This window comes from Opisthocomus hoazin, chromosome Z, assembly GCF_030867145.1.
Source record: "Opisthocomus hoazin isolate bOpiHoa1 chromosome Z, bOpiHoa1.hap1, whole genome shotgun sequence".
Taxonomy (NCBI): domain Eukaryota; kingdom Metazoa; phylum Chordata; class Aves; order Opisthocomiformes; family Opisthocomidae; genus Opisthocomus; species Opisthocomus hoazin.
This window is the reverse complement of record NC_134454.1, coordinates 16,656,707-16,675,569: the sequence shown is the minus strand read 5'-3', so window position 1 is coordinate 16,675,569 and position 18,863 is coordinate 16,656,707. Positions and strand designations below refer to the sequence as shown.

At 41.4% G+C, this 18,863-nt stretch overlaps 1 protein-coding gene across 1 annotated transcript; it reads right to left on the bottom strand.

Moving 5' to 3' along the window:
• Nucleotides 1-1,842: 1,842 nt before the first annotated feature.
• On the bottom strand, nt 1,843-18,167 carry ALDH7A1 (aldehyde dehydrogenase 7 family member A1). Its single transcript, XM_075410726.1, has 18 exons — nt 17,981-18,167; nt 17,782-17,835; nt 17,082-17,147; nt 15,338-15,418; nt 13,119-13,242; nt 12,389-12,521; nt 11,764-11,808; nt 10,663-10,740; nt 9,666-9,763; nt 8,863-8,904; nt 7,446-7,540; nt 6,505-6,589; nt 5,836-5,942; nt 4,958-5,074; nt 4,410-4,507; nt 4,176-4,249; nt 3,160-3,235; nt 1,843-2,363 (listed from the first exon to the last, which is right to left on the bottom strand). Exons 1-18 carry the CDS (start codon nt 18,152-18,154, stop codon nt 2,309-2,311), a joined length of 1,602 nt encoding a protein of 533 aa, XP_075266841.1. The 5' UTR covers nt 18,155-18,167; the 3' UTR covers nt 1,843-2,308.
• Between the last annotated feature and the right edge of the window lie 696 nt (nt 18,168-18,863).

The window sequence follows — 18,863 nt, the reverse complement described above, 5'->3', positions numbered from 1 at the left end:
GCCCAGAGCGGCTTCACTGGCAGTCATTGGGCTGGTCAGTTCAGGCAGGGTTCTTCAACAACAGGTAACTGAATAAAGCGAAGGGTGGAAAGAAGCAAGTTGCAAAAATCGTCTAAGGAATTCAAAGCTGTCTGGGAAGCAGAAGAAGCGTTACGACTACCTCCTGAAATGCCATAGTAGTAGGCCAATGACAACACCAGTAACACGATTTTTGGAATATGAATTCATATACTCAGCAAAAGTCAGGATGAATTTGTAATCTCCTTACAGAGAGAGCCTGTTATTTGCCTCCATAAAGCAGATCTAATGCGTTTACTCATAATGCAGAGGTAGACACACAAGTATTTCAAGCTGAGTCCTCTGCAAGGCTACTCAAAAGTTTGTGTTGAAGAAGTATCAAAACGTCGAGGTAACCTTCAAAAAAAAAAAAAAAAAGTCTAACGTGTTTGCTATACAGTCACCCTCTTGATTACTCCTACATTTTTTCCACTCATACTCATTTTCAGGTAATGATTTGAACACCAGTCAAACATCAGACTCCCCATCCCACTTTCATTCCATTCCATGGCCGGAGTTCATGCATCTCAAGCCAGATGGCAGAGTTAACCTTATTCCTCTAAAATAAGCCAGCAGACTTGTGATTTTTTATTCTGAAAAGAGTAAGGTCTTTATTTTCTAAAACAACAGATGTGACATAATGAGGCTATCCAAAAACCATTAATAAGCAGCAAAAAGAGGAAAGAGAGAAGTTCTTGAACTTACACTTCATTGTTGAGAATTTTGTAGTGACATTCAGTGCCACAGAACAGCAGTAAAAAATACAGATTCTGTAACTTGTGCTATTTTCAGAATAATTAAATTTGGAAATTGGATTGTTTCTTTGCGCTCTGTCTGCTAATGATTTATCTGTCTGCTCAGGAGATTTCAGTTCTTTCTGTATGCAAATACACAACACTCTTTAACAAAATCTGTTTCCCAGTTAAGTGGCCAAACACAAAGAGCTACAGGAGAGAGCTCACCTGGCTGTAAGAGACTCAGCAAGAAAAAACTTTGGCTGCCTTCTGTTTATTATATAGAGAGTGACACCCAAAATACCTTCTGTAATACAGATGTAAAATTCTAAACAGTATGTATTTTAAAACTAGATATTGAGGTGAAAGAAAACCAGCTAGCATTGTGGTATGTTGGACCTTTACCACAATTTGGGTGACATTACTATTATAACATCTTAGCATCAAAATAAATCAAAAGCCAAATCAGCATCCTAGAATCTGATCCCAAAATGAACAGCTCTGCCACACTGAGAGACTGTGGAAATCTAGTACATAGAGGCAGAGAGCAAAAGCAATCTCCTCAAAAAATGGTAGATCAAAAACCTCAGAAGTTACTCTGTGGAAAGCTAAAATCAGCCTCGTAGCACCGTGCCTTTACTTATCCTGGATTCTGAGCAAGGCTCCTAAATGAGCTGCTGACGGCTGTTGTCTTCAGCAGCCATGAGAAACCCCCACCCAAGGTGAAACACACATAAACAATTTGCCTTTCCCTGGCAAATTCCCTCTGGAAGAGAACATCTCCAGTTCTTCAGCTGGTTTGGTTGTAGGATGTCACAAAGGCCGTGACAACTTGAAGTAGCTGCAGCTCCTTCTAGTGCTAAGAGGATGTTCCAAGAGACTGCAGTAGCCCTTGGTCTTACCCCTCGCCTCCCAACACACAGGGTGAAAGTCCTCTTTCTGAAGGGGAGGCAGGAAAACCAAAGTGGTCCTTGCTCAGTGTGTGGAAACGGACAGTCCGCTGAATGTTCCTGCTTCAGAACAACAAACCAAAAAACCTAGACGCCCAAAGTATCTCACAAAATGTACCTTTATTTATGCATTAAAAAATAGCCCTGTATTGCCCACCCGCCCCCAGAACCAGGTATCTGGAGGAAGCACAGCACACAGTTTGAAGCACAGACCTACTAGCTGGAAATATCAGCAAATGGTGGAGGGAGACAGGGGATACAGACAATGCTGATACTGAAATATATTGGTAAGGCAACAGAAGATTATCCAGGCCACCCGAATCCAAGTTTGTTAGTTTCAGTCAGCCTCTCTTCTTCCCAAAGACCACCTAATTCTCCTTTGAGGACTGAAGTAGTAATTTCATACGTTGAAAGTGAAGCAACTTTAACAGTAGCCGATTTTTTGACAGAATTAGTATCCTTGCTACAGGTAAATTTCAGATAATCGATTTTCTTCACCATGAGGCTCAGAAGGAGCATGGTTCTGAAATGCAAGGAGAGTTCATGGCACAGCTGTTCATAAGGCTGTTACTGAAACTTGATTCCTTGAGCCAAAGGTAAATCCTTGCTGTAGTTGATTGTGCTGGAAGAGAAACAAGTATTTAGAGAGCAGGCTTGATCACCGAGACAGATTATGCAGTCCATTTCCTATGTACAAGGCTTCTGATTTCTGTCATGCATATACAAAAGGCCTCTGTAAGTAGTTTGCCTATTTAAAGTTATGAAGTAACTTTACTGGAGTTTTCAACAGAGTAACTATGTGCAAGGAAAGACCAAATTCCCCATTACTTCTTCCTTGATAAATCAAATCGAAAGTGAAGTATCATTCTCTGTTCAGTCTCTTACTAGGAGAATGTCCATACAGAACAATGAAGGTGGGATTTCTCGAGTTTGTAAGGCTTTGCATGGAAACCAAAGTTAGCACAGGTAGAGGCTAAGGATGGCAGCAGAGAGTGGGAATGGTCAACCACTACAGGCTATCAGGAGATTTATGGATAGATACCCAACACGTAGCTAAATCACCCACCACTGGCAACAGTGGCCTCCTCACTGTGGTTGCCACTGCGTGTATTTCCTGACAAGTTTCAGTAATTTGATTTTTAGCCAAGTTTAAAAATCAGGCAAGAGAAGAAAAAACAGATTTTTTTCTCCTTTTGAGGAATAGCGAATGAAGAAAGGTCTTTATCTAGACCCTTCAAATCATCTTCTACTAGAAGACAGATGTAAATTCTTGCATGAAGAAAAGGCAATTACATTCATACACAGTTACCTCACATTTAGTGAAGATAACCGCCTGTAGCCAAGGATCTATACGTTTTGAACTTTTGCAAATTGACCCGTAATTTACATTTATTTGGAACTTTAAAAGTCGATCTTACCAAGTAGACCGTCTCATATAAAGTTTCCATGAATCACTTCCAGATTCTCTTCCACCACCAGTGTGCTTTTCACCACCTGTAGGAAAAAGGTTGTAAGTGAAAACTCAACACTTTTTCTGAGCATGGAAATCTGGACTGACTCCAGGAGGTGAGACATTTTATAAAAACTGCTGGGGAAAACTACTCCTTTACCCTTGATCTATATCTGAAATAAATTACCAGAACAGCACCAGATACAACTCACACAGCTAGCTCTGTCCTCATGCTTGATTCTAAAAATATCTGCCTGGAGTTGAAAGTCTCATCAAGCTGGCACCGCAGGACCTTGTTTTAAAGATATTTTAACACAAGAAAAGAGTACAAGAATGTGTTGATTCTTCTACTGTTTCATGGTATGGTGAGTATTTCTTCTTCCCTCCCCCCACCTCCTTCAGTACATATGAAAACGAAAAATAAAGGCAAAAATGTATTTAAAGATTTTCCCACAAAAATAAGCTGTAATTTTTATATACACATGCAAACATACACAATAAAAATGCTCAAGACTGTTTTAATTAAAACTGTTTTAAACAGTTTTCCACTCAGCCACATCTCTAGACATATTCAGAACACACTTCTGAGTTACCGTCCCTTGATGGGGAGCGATGGGGGGGAAGGGGAGGAATAATAATTGGAGTATTTAAAAAACAAATACAGATTTTTAAAAAGCTAAAATCCAACTATCCTTACTCAATTTCTGTTCTCTGCTAAAGCAGCATAACTTCAAATTTCTTCATATTTAGTCATTTAAATGGACTGATTTTCAAGGTTTTAACCTTGAAAAATAAGACGAGGAGACCTAAATTACAGTAGTTTTACAGTGGTAACGCTTTATTTTCTTCCAGATTTGTTAGGGGAAAAAAAAAATCCTCCCAGCTTTGAAAAAAATGAAGTCTGGGGAATAATACAAGTCTCTAGACCTCATGCTAGAGGATTTCATCATTTAAAGGATAAAGAAAACAGCGTAAGTAACGTACCAAAAGCACCTCCAATCTCAGCCCCGCTAGTTGGGATGTTGACATTCACAATGCCACAGTCAGATCCCTTTGGCCTACAAAGATAAGGCACAATTACTCCTCAGATCCAGAAAGGCTCCTTCCCTAAAATGAGGGCTACAAAATGCTCAACTAGCACTGTGCATAAGTTCACAGAAGACACAAAAGACTGTGATCTTATGCTTCAGGAAGGTAGAAAAATAATTTAAATTATACCCAAGCCAGCGGAAAATCCTCCCCAAATCCTTGGTAAAGATACTGCTGGAAAGACCTTGCTTTACTTCATTATTCCAGGCAAAAACCTCCTCTTCCTCCTAAAAGGAGCACATGTCAACGGTTAAGCCACAACCATTCAAAGCAAAGCAGTTACAAAGAAGCACTGTGAGAACAAAAACAACATATCACAGCCATAATGCAAATACACTGAATGCCACGTGGCAAATACATGTGCACCAAGCCAGGGATACGATACTCTGCCACTGCACAAAACACACAACCTGCTTTTGAGCAGGTTGACACAAACAATAAAAATCTGCTCTTGTACAGACTCTAATCTTAACTCCAGTGCTCTTTCCAGAAAACACAAAAATGTAGCTACACAGTGACGTAAGCTATTACAGAGGACATCCCACAGTGCTGAACAACAGTTACCACTTCTTGAAGCGCCGGGACAATTACATCAACATGACATACATCTGAAATCTCTCTCCTGACTCTCCTGTTTGCATCCTTGACACTTGACTAATTGCCCATTGTTATTTTACCTTAAATTTCAGCACATACAGTATGGGGGCAAATGTCTCAGTGTGGACAATGGGTGCGTTGTGAGGAAGGCCAGTCACAATGGTGGGTTCAACGTAGTTTCCAGGGCGATTTATAACCTTCAAAACACATAAAAGAAGAAACAACTGAGTAAGTTCAAACCAGCATCCTGCTTAGTACTAGTGTAGGAAGGGAATCCTTCATGGTCTGATTACTATAGCTGTGCCTAGCAATCAGAAATAGAAAGTCAGATCATCTGGGTAGGTAACTTAAATTTTACTCATTTAAAGTATTTAAAATACAGAAGCATAGCTTAGTCTACTAAGGAGGTAATCAATTCTCAAAGTCTACCAGCTGACAAAAACCACTTCCTTTCTCCTGCTTATAAGCTGATAAGCAGTTTAAAGGTATTAGGAATAAAGAAGGTGCCAGTGAAAGACGAGAATTCCCAGAACGTTAAATCCATCAGAATTCAACATCCCATATGATGATGACATCCAAGGGGCTCTCTTGAATCTTCAGTATTTCCTGAAGTTTGATACTGTGAATCCAGGGACAGAACAGCAGTTTCCCTTTGTTTTGTGTCTGATGTTCACCATTTACATTGCTGTTGGTATTTTCACCATCAACTGCAACTAGGGAGTAGTGCAAGGAGCAGCCAACAGCTCTTAGCCATTTCCTGGAGGTAAAGGTAAAGGTAGCTTCCAAGCAGACCTGTCTTTACCCTAGAGACAGGATTGCAATTCAAACATTCTCAGACTGACTAACTTAACATCCTGGAATGGCTGACAGGACAGAGTTACAGTCCTGGCCTAAGCCAGCACACTACTCGATTTTTTTCCTAGAGTACTAAATATAGCAGGGAGAATAAAGATGTCACCTTTCCACCATAGACCACAGAGCCACCCTGTTGTTTTGCTTGTTCTACTGCATCAAGGAACATTTTCACTGCTTCTTTGGTATGAAGAGGTCCATACAGAGTGTCAGCTAAAACCAAAAGATTAAAAGACATACTTTCAGCAAAACTGTACACATTTGCAAACATTCTTATCATGACATTTTGGGAGTAATTATTTAATTTGTCCAAGATGAGGAATTTTAGCTGGATTCTTCATCTCCCTTTCAGAGTTTGTACTCTAAAAGAAACCAGCTATCCCCACTCCCTAGCAAACTGCTAAAATTAGATAGCTTTGATCTATAATCTCTTTGGAATTTGTGGATAGTTAGGGCCTGGCGGTCGGAAGATGTCGTGCTGTACGGAAAGGTAGGCCCCCCCCTCCTCTCCTGATAACCAGTAGCGTTTAGTCCATAGGTGTAAGCAGACGGAAGTGACGCTGTAAACCTAAGCTATATAATACTGTGCTACCCGTCAATAAACGCCATTTGCCGTCCACCACATTGGTGTCTGCGAGCTGATGGCCTGAGCGGCCTGGGGTTGGTCGCCGTGCCGTTCCTGAACCAGGTCGCCACGCCAACAAAGGCAACAGGAATTTAAACAGAAAGAAAGAAACTTGTGTCCTAAACGCACATGTTGGAAGTAGCTACTCACAGTCCCAAGGATCACCGACGCGGACCTGGACATAGGCCTTCGCAAGCTTTGCCACCACCTCATCATGGACACTTTCATGGAGGAACTAAACAAAATTGGGTAAGAAGGTTGTAAGACAGCTCAGTCTATGTAACTACTCCTGAAGTACTACTGCACTTTCAAGAGGGACGAATGAAGTGTGGAGATTGTGTTGCTCATACTCCACAAATCCCAAAGTTAAAAATAAACACACGAGCAAGGCCTCGAAACAGTACCAATGCCATGAGACGAAAATTTGAAATCTTCACCATGAAGATTTAAAATAAGCGAAGAAACAATAATGCATTTTAATTTTACCCCATCTCAGATCAATGGTATCACTGTGTTCTGTAAACTCTTCAGCTAAGTGTTTTTGGACAAATATTCAAGTGATTTTTATTGCTATAATTTGAGGAATCACTGCCCTTCCAATACATCCAAAGTTAACCCGCATCAATTTTGACAAATATTTACCCGATCAACCAAACTCTGAAAAGGCTATACAGACACAGGCTGACATGATAAAACCTTTAAACTTGCTGAAAATGATTGGTTAAAACTGAATAATAAAGCAAGCAACACACACCGCCTTGCTTTGCTGAAATCTAAACCCTGCACCAAAATTTGTAGCAGACACAAGCAAAGCAGCTCTGGCAGTGAAAACGGAGAGAAACACAGGATGTACGGTAAGTTTTATTTTCCGGAGTTTTAGCACCAGGTACATTTAGATATACACACAAAGAAACTCCTTAGAGCTAGAATTATAGAGGAATGACAAACTAATTTTTGACAGAGCAAAAATGTGTTTCAAAGATTATTTGTTGCTCTCCATAATATTTGGAATTGTTAGGCACTTCCTGAGCTAATTTGGAATTAAGTTTAAATTCAGAGCTACCCAAACCAGACAATACACATTTACTCACCAGCCGTCTAGCAGTTGTGCACCTCTGACCTGCGGTTCCCACAGCAGCAAACAGAGCAGATGGGATGACCAGGTTCAGATCTGCATCTTCAAACACTTAATAAAAATTAAAATATCAGCATGTTACTGAAGTAAACAGGCAGTTTGCAAGACATAACACACTAAATAATACAATAAACGGACAGGTTGGCCAAGAAGCACTAGGAATAGTCACACTAGCATAGCATGCTAAGATATGCACAAATACCTCGAAACTCCTATTACTTTTACACCTGGAACTAGACATATGCAATTGGACATCAATGTAGGTCTTAAGTACTGAGGGGAGCCTTTTGCAATAAAGCTTGCAAAGAACTTCAGCTTCATTTTAATTCAGGAAACCACAAGCGATTTCTTGCTGTTTTTTCATCTTGTCCTTTTCTCACTGAGAAGTCTAGGAGCATAAACAATGGCAAAGTGTACCCATATGGCATGTAAAAAAAATAGCAAAAACACACATGTAAAATATAAATGAGCTGAACAAATTCATCTGACCGGAAGACATTTGGATGTTTAAAGAAAGCTAGTATATATAAGAATCAAAGAAATCCCCAAAATATCACTCAGTTTAGCCAGTCCCACAGAATTCTCTAAGAATCCAGTCAAATTTGTGACAAAGTCCAATGTTTGTGCTATCATTCAAAGCAAATTCCAGAAAGAGCAGGACTTTCACATGAAAAAGGAAATAATTTCCTACGTATAAAGCAAGCTTATGCTACTGGCTGCGAAGCAGCACAGGAAAAGAGAAAGACCTGCTCAAATGTGATTTTCAGAAGTGCTTAGTATTCCAGATAAGCAATTACAATTGTTCAGAATACAAGAAAAGTGAAACGGAAGGCTACAACAAAATGGGACAGCAATTTAAGTATGTATCTAGCTTATATTTTCTTTCTGCCACATTGGTCACCTTCACTGTATTTATGTTATGTTTATCTGGGAACCAGATCATACCTTAAGCTACCTAAACCTGTAAAATGTGCTACTGTAATAAACACTTACATGCTTTGCTTTCAAGTCTTAGACATTACACATACGTACTTACATTCTAAAATGTTAAAAACGTGGTGTTCACGACATTAGAGCTAACCTAAAACCAAATTTATTTAGCATTGTCCACATTTCATTACTGAAGGCTACTGCTTCTCTCATTCCCTTCTTCACTTCAATCACGAATACATATAAGAGCTTGAACTTTCATTTTTTATCTTAAAACACTGTCCCTCCAGAATATAAAAGACAGAAAACATCCAACATTCTACTATATGCTTTTTAAAAACCCAGTGTCGAGCAGAAAAAAAAAAAAGACAATATGCTACAAATATTAGTATACTAGCTTCCAAATATCACCTATGGGACTGAATTTCTACAGTGCATATTACCAATAATGGCATTATTTCCTCCCAGTTCCAGAAGACTTCGACCTAATAAAAACAGACAAAAAAAAGTTATGCCATGCGCACACGTCTGCACTGCACCTCATTCAGTGAGGTCACCTCTAACTAGAGCTAAGTTTCATTACACACATTTTTCTGGATAGACAAAAAGTTTTAGGCATCACATTCAACTAATCACTCCAGCCAGCAGGAAATTACAACATTACATCTAACACATGTCATAAAGAAAGATACCTGGAGAGTAGTTATGGCAGAAAGAAGCTTTAAAAAAAATAGGCAAAAATAGCACTGGAAAGGAAATACGAAAACAGAAAAAGTTGCAGCATAAATAGTATGACGTAGACAAAGAGGAGGAGGAGGTGCCACAGAGATCAAAATGCACACATAAGCACCTCAAAAATGGTAACCTCTCTCCTGTGTTTATAAGGAGTAAGGGCGAGAGGGCATTTCTCCACGAACGCATTGCCTAAAGACCATAGGCCCTGGCTTTTCATCTTGACAATCTCCATACAATCATACTCATGGACTGCACCCCCACCCCACCCTGAATTAACTGTAGGACTGTGGATTTGTGGATACCCTAGAAAAAATGCTGAATTATGACAGGACTAAATGAAAAATGCAGACCAAGCAGTTTCAAAACCCTATTTCCACCAAGTTTAAAAAAAAAAACAACAAAAAAAGACAAGAGGTAAGTGAAACAAGCCGTTATTTCAAAACCTCCTGTAGCTCCTCTGCCTTTCGCAACCATGGAAAGAAATGAACTGGAGGAGACCCCACACACTCACCAAATCTCTCCTGAACCGTAAGTGCTACCTGCTTGCCCACTTTTGTGCTGCCAGTGAAGGACAACAGATCCATTCTCTCATCTTTCGCCATTGCCATCCTGCACAACAGGAGACATACCGCCACGTTCACTGGAGGAGCAGACAGCTGGAAAAACTGCTTGCATCTTCCACATACATCAACTTCAACCAGGGAGAGCTTTTAAAAGTCAGAGACACTTCTTTAAAAACATCAGGTAAGTGACTGAGCAGATGGCAGGAAAGCTGATTCTTAGTCAGAAAAGAGGAACAAAGCTGTCTCCCTCCCACTCTTCAGACCATAAGAGTAACACCTGTACTAACTTTGAAATTCAAGCTAAAGTACGTAGTGAGATTAGCTCTAATTGATATGTTCCCTAAGAAAATATGCATACCTATGACTTCTTTTAATGTTTAGCATCTGTTTTGTCTTCTCTTGTAATGCTCAAAAGATACATCTCAATATACATTTGTATTGGGAACTTCCACATTGTAATAATCGAACATAACAATTTGATTTCTACAGCTTCCAAGCACAGATATGCACCTATGAGCAAGGGCAAAGTCCTATGTGAGCATGGAAAATGGAAAAGTATTCTCCACAAGTAGTCCAAAAGGTCAATGGGCTAGAAATTTAAAACACTTCAGAATATGAGTGGAATTTAATATTAGCTGTATTATTTGGGCATAAGCATATACAGAAATAGAATATAAAAGTTAGTCATGTCTCTTCATTAAATATCTGATAAGCTATTTGTTAGCAACTGATCTCACAACAGCAAGTAGAAATACATACTACGTTTACAGCCAGGCCAGAGTTTCAGAACAGGCCAGAGTTTCAGACCAGTTGATAAAAATGATAGCAACAGGCACGTATATGTACTGGGAACTCCTGGAGATCTGAATAACTTTATGAGAAGTACCTCAAAGAACATTCTTTATCCTCTATACATCTTCACAAAACACAAGAAATGTTACCTACCCAATGTCTGCTCCACCACAAACCAGAGAACAGATTGCTCCAGGCACTTTGTTATCCTCCAAGACTTTGGCAATTATCCTAGAATCAAAGATATAAAAGTTTCAGAGGTTTCTGACAGGTGCATATAAAAGGGAATGAACCATTAAAACTGTCTGAACATTCACATGAAGAAGCTACAGATTTTTCAAATGCAGCAATCTTGCAGTTAATTGAGCTGCAGTTTGTGCAACACATAACATACTTCTTTTGTCAAAGACTTTGGTGTTAAAATCATAGGTCACACAGAAGTAAGAATATGCTAATTATGCGTCCACACAGCTGGCGCAGACAAGAATTAGATCGATGTGTACAAACCTTAGCCACATAGTCTCTCACCACTAGAGAGAGACATTTCTACACCTTCATGGACCTACATAAAACACTCATAAGTAGTTTGGGGCCATTGTTCTCAGGAGTTAATATTACAGCTACAAGACTTACTAATTATTTATTTAAAGGGGCCTATTTATGTTTAGCATTTAAAAATAACGTTTATTCGTAGCACACAATATGTATGTATTTAAAATGCTAATATAATAAGCAAAGTAACAATAAATCTATAGTAAGTATCACTATGACATTTATTCTTTGGAGTTCTCCTTTCTATCAGGAATGAATTTCGGACCCTGGAAATGCACGCTAAGGTTTTACTAGGTTTGAATAACGAAGATAGTTTGAAAGCATCATCTTCAGGATATAGGGCTACACACCCAGCCAGAAGAATTTGCCAAGAAACTGGGTGCTGATGTTGGGCTGAGACTCCCAAAAAAGAGGACGATTTTGAAATATGAGTGTCTGATTGAAGCAAGCTGAATTTTGTGAGCAATTCTTTGCCATTCTTTCTACTACAAGGAAGCAAACCACACAGATAGCCCTACTTCAGCAGAAGCACAGCCCTCTTCCCAGAAAAAAACCTGGCCAACAGTTTAGGTAACATCCCATATATACTGTTACTTCTTAGGTAACAAGGGGAAAGCAGTTCTTCTGACCACTGAGCACTACCTCAAACAGAAAAGAAGTTATTTAAAAAGCAAAACAGAAAGCAAAGAAACAAGAACTCACTTTGTAACAGCAACACTAATGAGGGATGTTGTAGGAGCACCTTTCCTAAAAAGAAAAAAAAGAGTAAAAAAAAAAATCCAAACGAACATTTTCTTTTCAATTCTCGAGAGAAAGAAATAATTCAAATATGCAATTTTTATGGTATCTCAATACAGCACGCTTTGGTTAGGCTGGTTTTTGGCTGCATGTTAAGACAAGAACTCAAGTGTTTCTTTCCACAGCTGAGCATTCGGAGCTTCTACTGAAATCCACATGAACAAGACCTATGCCAGACAAAAGCGAAGCAGGAGCAGGGAAAAGTAAAGCTACTTATTTGGCTTCTCAATTGTAGCTGTACCAATTCTGAAAATACCAACTGTTCACTATCACTGCTGCAAGACCTCAGCCTCAACAGGTTGGCTAAGTCCTGGACAGGTCTTAATCTCAGTACCTCATAAAAGTGGTTACCACAAAATGAAACAAAGCTCTTTGACTTCAAGAGAACCTAAAAATAAACAGAAATTTAGCCTACATGACATAGAATCAAATATACAGAAACACCAGGCATTTGATAAAAAGTTCATGCCTGAGATAATAGCTCTCTGATTTTAAAATACTGTCAGCACATTGGAAAGCTATGTCTTACCAGAGGCAAGCGTTTCCACAGATCATCGCAATTGCGCTGTTCCACCCATAAACCGCTACAGGGAAGTTAAAGGCCGTGATGATTCCTACTAACCCAACAGGATTCCACTGCTCTATAAGGGCATGGCCGGGTCCTGAAGGCAAAGACAGAACACAGCGCAATTTGCATCCATTTAATATTTTTTCTAAGAGGAAACCATGTGAGCAAGGGGCCTAACATCACCGCTCCACCCATCAGAGCATTAGCCTGTCGAGAGCTGTGTTATACATGCTCTGCAGCTTGCTGGAACAAAGTTATCCAGATTGTGGAAAAACCTAGTAACATGACAACACAAAGTTTTAGTATCTTAACTATTCAGTTAATGGAATAGTGATTATTTGCTAGTCAATAACTGACAAAAACATCTCTCATTTCTAAGTACACCACTGAACTTTCTATATACTTTCCTTAGAACCTTCACTAACAAAGAAATCAAAGAGAATCAATCAAAGAGTGGAGAGAAAATCTGTTGCCTCTCACAGTGCAGACATTTCATCAGCTGGCGCTACTGTCTTCCAGCACATCTATTCCTAGACAACATGCTCCCTAAACAACTCACAGTACAGAGATTTTGCTGCACTTACATCATTGTATATTTAAGATATATCTCCATATTTTTGCCTTTGCAAAAAAAAAAAAACAAAAAACAAAAAAACACCAAACCTAACAACATACATACACACATACTTACTTTCTGAAGGCAAAATAGGTCCACCAATCATTCGGGACAAACCAACAGCATAGTCGCAGACATCAACATACTCCTGCACTTCCCCAACACCCTCCACAAAAATCTTTCCCATTTCCAGAGAGACCTGAAAAAATTAAAAGGAACACAAAATTCTTTTTCAAAAAATTCCCTTGCATCCCAAATACATGTTGTCTCCCACTAATGTCAGGTATATCTGTACACCAAGCAAGATTTAACACACATTTTTTCATTGGAAAATATTCACCTGTTCCCGAGTTATTCACAGCTTAAGGAAAGAACACACAACAGACAACTAGACAGGAGTCACATTCCCATACAATAAGAGGAAATTACTGAACAGAGGAAATTAAAAATAATCTGCTGAAAGAAGTATCAAACAGTCATGAGGTGCATAGTTTTAGATGAACAGGACACTGGATTTCCATCCGGATGTTTGCATACATTGTGGACCAAGCATGGAATAAATTGGAAAAGAGGGATTACTCTGCTCCAGCAAAAGAAAATGGCCTTTACAATTTTCATAAGAAAACTATTCATTTTATAACCCCTTGAAGTGAGTTTGAGAGATCCCATTTTCAGATACTGCTGAAAATGTCTACACATCTTTAGTATTTTAGTAATCGCAGATGTTTAGGATCGATTTTTTTATTTTTTATTTTTTAGCTAAAGTCAAGCCTAACAATGTCCTTCTGTCAAAAGCATGTTAGATGTACACAGCAGACACATGGATTATTAATGAGAATAAGCTGGTATTTGAAGTCATTTTCCTCCAAAAATTCACCTAACTTCGGAACTGAGAAGTCACTCATTCACCCCACTTGGTTTCACAGTCATGCTCTGATATCCAGGTGTGACTTTCATGCAGATATCACCTACCACTTTAAACAGATGACTGTACTTTGAAAAAGCTGTTAAGTGAGGAATCAGGTTCGAAGGATTGCCACATGATTTTACTCCCCATGCAAAGGTTAAAATAAAGGTGATCAAATGTATTTCTAGGTATTTCTGTGATGCCCATGGTCATCTTGAGGCAGAAGGAATAGCCCCTGTCTGTGACTAGAAATGGAGGAGCAACAGACATATTTACTAAGAAACACAGCAGTGAGTCCATAAGTGCAGTACTTGACAAGGACATTGTGAGGCTGGAAATTTCCAACGGCACAGGAAAAGGTGAGTTGCCGTACCCTTTTACGTATCCTACAGCCAGGAAAAGTCCTAAACCCTGGATACCTACTGCACAGCTTTCACCCTGAAGTCCACCCCCTATCCTGGAAGAGCTGAACAGACTTATTAACTGTTAAGCAAAACTAGAAAAATGCTTTGGCAATAAGCAACAAGTTTTGTCCAAGCAACATACAGCAAACTTCTGTCTGTCCACACTCACCAGGGAAGCTGTACCGTTTTGAATACGAAACTATCCTAGCACTCTAATTCCACCACAGAAACCCTGCTGAGGAGACAACATCAAGGGAAACAGCAGAACAAAGTTTTTTAGGTTAACAATATGGGCTTCACTACACGCAGAGTTATTCATTGACAGCTGTGTCTGAACAGCAGCACACACAGGCAAGCCCTGCAAAAGGAAAGTGGCAAGTTCCCCACTTGCCTTCTTTTCTTCCCTAGCAACCAGAAACTGTTTTAAAGAAGCAGTCCTTCACCCTTTATGTCCTGCACAGCACTGAAGAAGTTCTCATTAAGACTCTCTCACCTTCTGAAGCCTTATACCTCCACACGTCAGTTGCAAAATCCTGCAGATCACCAGAGAGAGCTCAAGGTTAAAAGCTCTGTATTAGAGGAACGTCTTTTTCGGGACACTTTTAGTGTCAGTCAGTGTCCTATCTGACAGGCAAGCGGGAGAATAGCAGGGCAACAGTTGCAACACTCCTTCCAGCCAGAGTGCAGGCTCAGAATGAATTACACTTTCTTTGCCTAGTATATATCATCTAATTTTCAGTGTAGGATGCTAAAATGCAATCTTACTTTTTTTTTTTTCCCTTTTTTAAAATTAAAATTTCTTTAGGCAAGCTAACAGAACTAACAGCATTTAGCAATTATTCAGGTTAATACGGCAGAGTGATACGTTGAGACCAAGAAAAACGGTTTTGACACAACCTTCCCTACCCCACCCAGCCCCACCTCTTCCCCCCCCCCCCCCCCCCCCCGGCCCCGAAGTTATGCTGCTTCCTAAAATACCTTACCAAGCTTCCTAGAAGTTTGATTTTTTGTCTCAGGGCATCACCAATCTGTCGAACTATTTCTCCACGCTTAGGTGCAGGGATCTAATCAAAACAAAAGAAAACACATTGAACATCTGTGACTTCTGCCGCATATATACTGCTAGTTTTCTACCCCTGCAGCAACAAATCACTGATTGCTGTGCTTTTGCCCCAGTCTTCTCAAGACATTGTTACTCGTTCGTTTTTACCACGCGCACTGCTGTACATGAAACTGTTTCCTGTCTCACAGAGACTGATAACACTGCACACATTCATGTCTGTTCAAAACCTCAGTTTCACTGAATATTGCGAGAAGCACTCAGATTATTAGTTCTGCTTCTTCCATTCAGCTACACCACCCACAATGCCCTCAAAAAATCAGCTGCACCTCAAGAAACCAGCATTTTTTATAAATGCACGCTTACTGCTTTCTGTGCTTTTGAATTGTACTTAACATCACATTTTCAACCTTTTTTTTTTTCAGCATGACAATGGCTGTTTACATTTATTTTGTTAGCAGATGCTGAGACACACAGAAGCCTCAATCATGGAAAAATTAAACCCATATGCCGCATATTAATAGACTTTTTTTAAAATGTGGTATCAGTATGTTCGATAATAATCAATAGCTGGGATCAATAATCAACCGTATGCACGCAAGAGGATTTACAGGATTAGACACTGCTGATAAACAGCAGTTCTCTGGAAAGAGAGGAGTGAGGAATACATAAACCATGCAAGCATATCTCTTCACAGGCAAAATCTTTCAGATAAGCTCATTACAAACAACAAAATCCACAAACTAAAAATAAACAGCTTTGAGACAAGGCTTTAAAGCATTTGATCTGTCATTCTTTGATACCTGTTAGATTGTTTTCAAACACAGTAGGAGCTGGCATGCACTCACCAACATTACATTCACAAATTCTAACAGAAGTACACATACTAACATATCCCGAGGAAGCTGTCGTGTTTTTCCTAAACTTTGCTCTCTTCAGGCATGGCAAACTACTTTGCTGGGTAAAACGCAGAATGCCCAATACCTTATGAAATTCAGGTTTCAGCTTGTACCAAATAAATGGGAGGCAGCTATTAAAAACAAGCCTGGCATCGCCAGCAAGAGAATGGATGCTGGCGGGACATAGCTTGTACAGGTGCACTGACAACTGCAGTTCGCTAAGGAAAAATAGCTTAGCTATCGTCTGACACAGCAATGGAACACTAAAGTTTTGGAATAACGTAGCTGTTTTGTGAAATACTGGGACCACTGGTGAACAAAAAGAGCACGCTCAAAACCAACGGTCTTCCTCACCCCGTAAGAACAAGATTATTACCACCAGTTAGATACCCAAATATTCTGCAGAATTCTCGCAGGAGAAAGCATGTGGCAACACGAAGCTAAACACACCCACAGGGATGATTTGCTTGTTACAAGGTTTCTGAACTTCAGCAGACCTGTTGGCAATGTCTTACAGACACAAACGCCAGTAAATTTGCCAGGCTTTTCAAAACAAACCTTCACCACACTTCAACATCCTCATCTTTGTACCTCACTGGTAACATGCACAAGTTGTCTGGGTTTGTTTCTTGAGGTCCGCACTGCAGATTTTTGCTTTATGCAACATACACAATATGAATATGTTTTTACACCTCCACCTGAAAGCACCATTTAGTGGTCTTTACTTGCCAAATATGCGTTATGGAAGAGAAGTCTCTGTTAACTTACATCAGCCCAGACCTTCCACGCCTCTTTAGCCTTCTTTACTGTTTCTTCATAATCCTCCAAACTCGCCTACATGAAGAAGCACGTCAAAGAAAAAGTCAGGAAAACCAAAACCCCAAAACAAACGCCACAGAAAAGCTTCTGCATCCAGCTGAGGGTATTTCTAGTGGATAGTACTGCACTACGGAATGCCACTTTCGCAGTACGTTTATACCCTGCCATAGTCTGGTCCCAACATGGCACGTTGAGCTGCTTGAAGTTACTGTCGAGGAAAAGTCTATGTGCTGCCTAAACAAAAGAAACGGGAGTAGAAATTTTCCTTCACATGACAAAGGATCATAGAACCATAGAATGGTTTGGGTTGGAAGGGACCTTAAAGATCATCTGGTTCTACCCCCCTGCTATGGGCAGGAACAACATCCACCAGACCAGGTTGCCCAGAGCTCCATTCAACCTGGCCCTGAACACTGCCAGGGAGGGGGCAGCCACAGCTTCCCTGGGCAACCTGTGCAGGTCAGCGCCGCAGCTCTACTCACACTAAAAACCTCCACAAATTCACCAGGTGAACGCCATGCTGCTCCCCTCCAGCCCTCCACCGGCCACAGGCTCCCCTGAGCAGACACCCCCCCCCCATTCCCCAGCAGCCGCGGGCCCCGGCCCCGGAGCTCCCCGGGCCGTGCCGGGCCGGGCCAGGCGCGCTCACCTGCCGGACGCTGGCGATGGGCTCGTTGTTGGCGGGGCAGTAGGTCGTCACCACCTGGAGCGGGACGGGCGGATGAGCAGCGGGGCCGCGCTCCTCCCTTCACGCAACAGCCCCCCCACACACCCGCGCCCCGCCGCCGCCCCCAGCGCCCGACTCCCGCGGGCCCGCTGCCCCCCGCAGGCCGCGCCGCCGCCCGCACCTGGCCCCCGCCGCCCCAGCGCCCGTTGTACACGCCCGGGTTCTCCTCCTGCAGGCCCAGCTCCCGCAGCCAGGCGTAGCGCGGCTGGCTGACCAGCAGTGTAGACATGGCGGCCGCCGGGGCGCCGGCCCGCAGCGGCAGCAGCACGGCGAGCGCGCGGCGCAGCACCAGCATCGCCGGCGGCCGGGCGGGGGTGGGGCCGAGTGGGCGGGGCGGAAATGGCCGCCGCGCCACGCCCCCCTTTCCGACGGCGCCCATTGGTGGAGGCGCGGCGGCGCCCCTCCACCGGGCCCCGCCCCGTCCTGCCTGCCCCCTCCCTGCTTTCTGCCTGCCCGCGAACAGAGCAGGGGCCAGACTGCCGAATTCCCGGTGCCCCCAAGGGCAGCACAGTCCTGCAGTGGAGGATTTCGAGTTGGGGGGGGGAAATCACAGCACGCAGTCATCAAAACATGGGAAAAAACGTAGCTACCCTTATTCAACAAGGGAGTAATAATAATAATAACAGTACCTAGGAGTATTCATTACTGTTTTCATTATTTAATACCGTGCTTGAATCTCGACGTAAAGAAATGGCTTCAGCTTCTATGCCGGCCGCTTACCCACCCCCCAGTGCTTGTGATTTTACAGTCTTTCCGGCATACAGGACTAACACACCTCACTTGACATGCACTCATCTTGCAACAGCACGAGTGATTTTTATCCCATATTTTTAAGCTGTAATTCCCCTTAAGAGGCTTTAGAACTTTAGATAACTTATTATGATCGGAAAATATTGTTTATTTTCAGGAATGCAACATTTTCTGAATGACCAAATCAAGTAGGAATAACCCGTAACTAAGCTCTAAATGCCTTAGCACACACTTACAGGAGAGAACAAAAATGC

What these genes read in the sequence shown, in the direction of transcription:
- ALDH7A1 (XM_075410726.1), bottom strand. Translation starts at nt 18,154, where the DNA reads ATGCTGGTGCTGCGCCGCGCGCTCGCCGTGCTGCTGCCGCTGCGGGCC. An exon ending in CCATCGCCAGCGTCCGGCAG is followed by an intron (nt 17,148 to 17,781) that starts GTGAGCGCGCCT and finishes TTCTTCATGTAG; the next exon opens with GCGAGTTTGGAGGATTATGA. An exon ending in AGGATTTTCCGCTGGCTTGG is followed by an intron (nt 4,250 to 4,409) that starts GTATAATTTAAA and finishes TTATCTTTGTAG; the next exon opens with GCCAAAGGGATCTGACTGTG.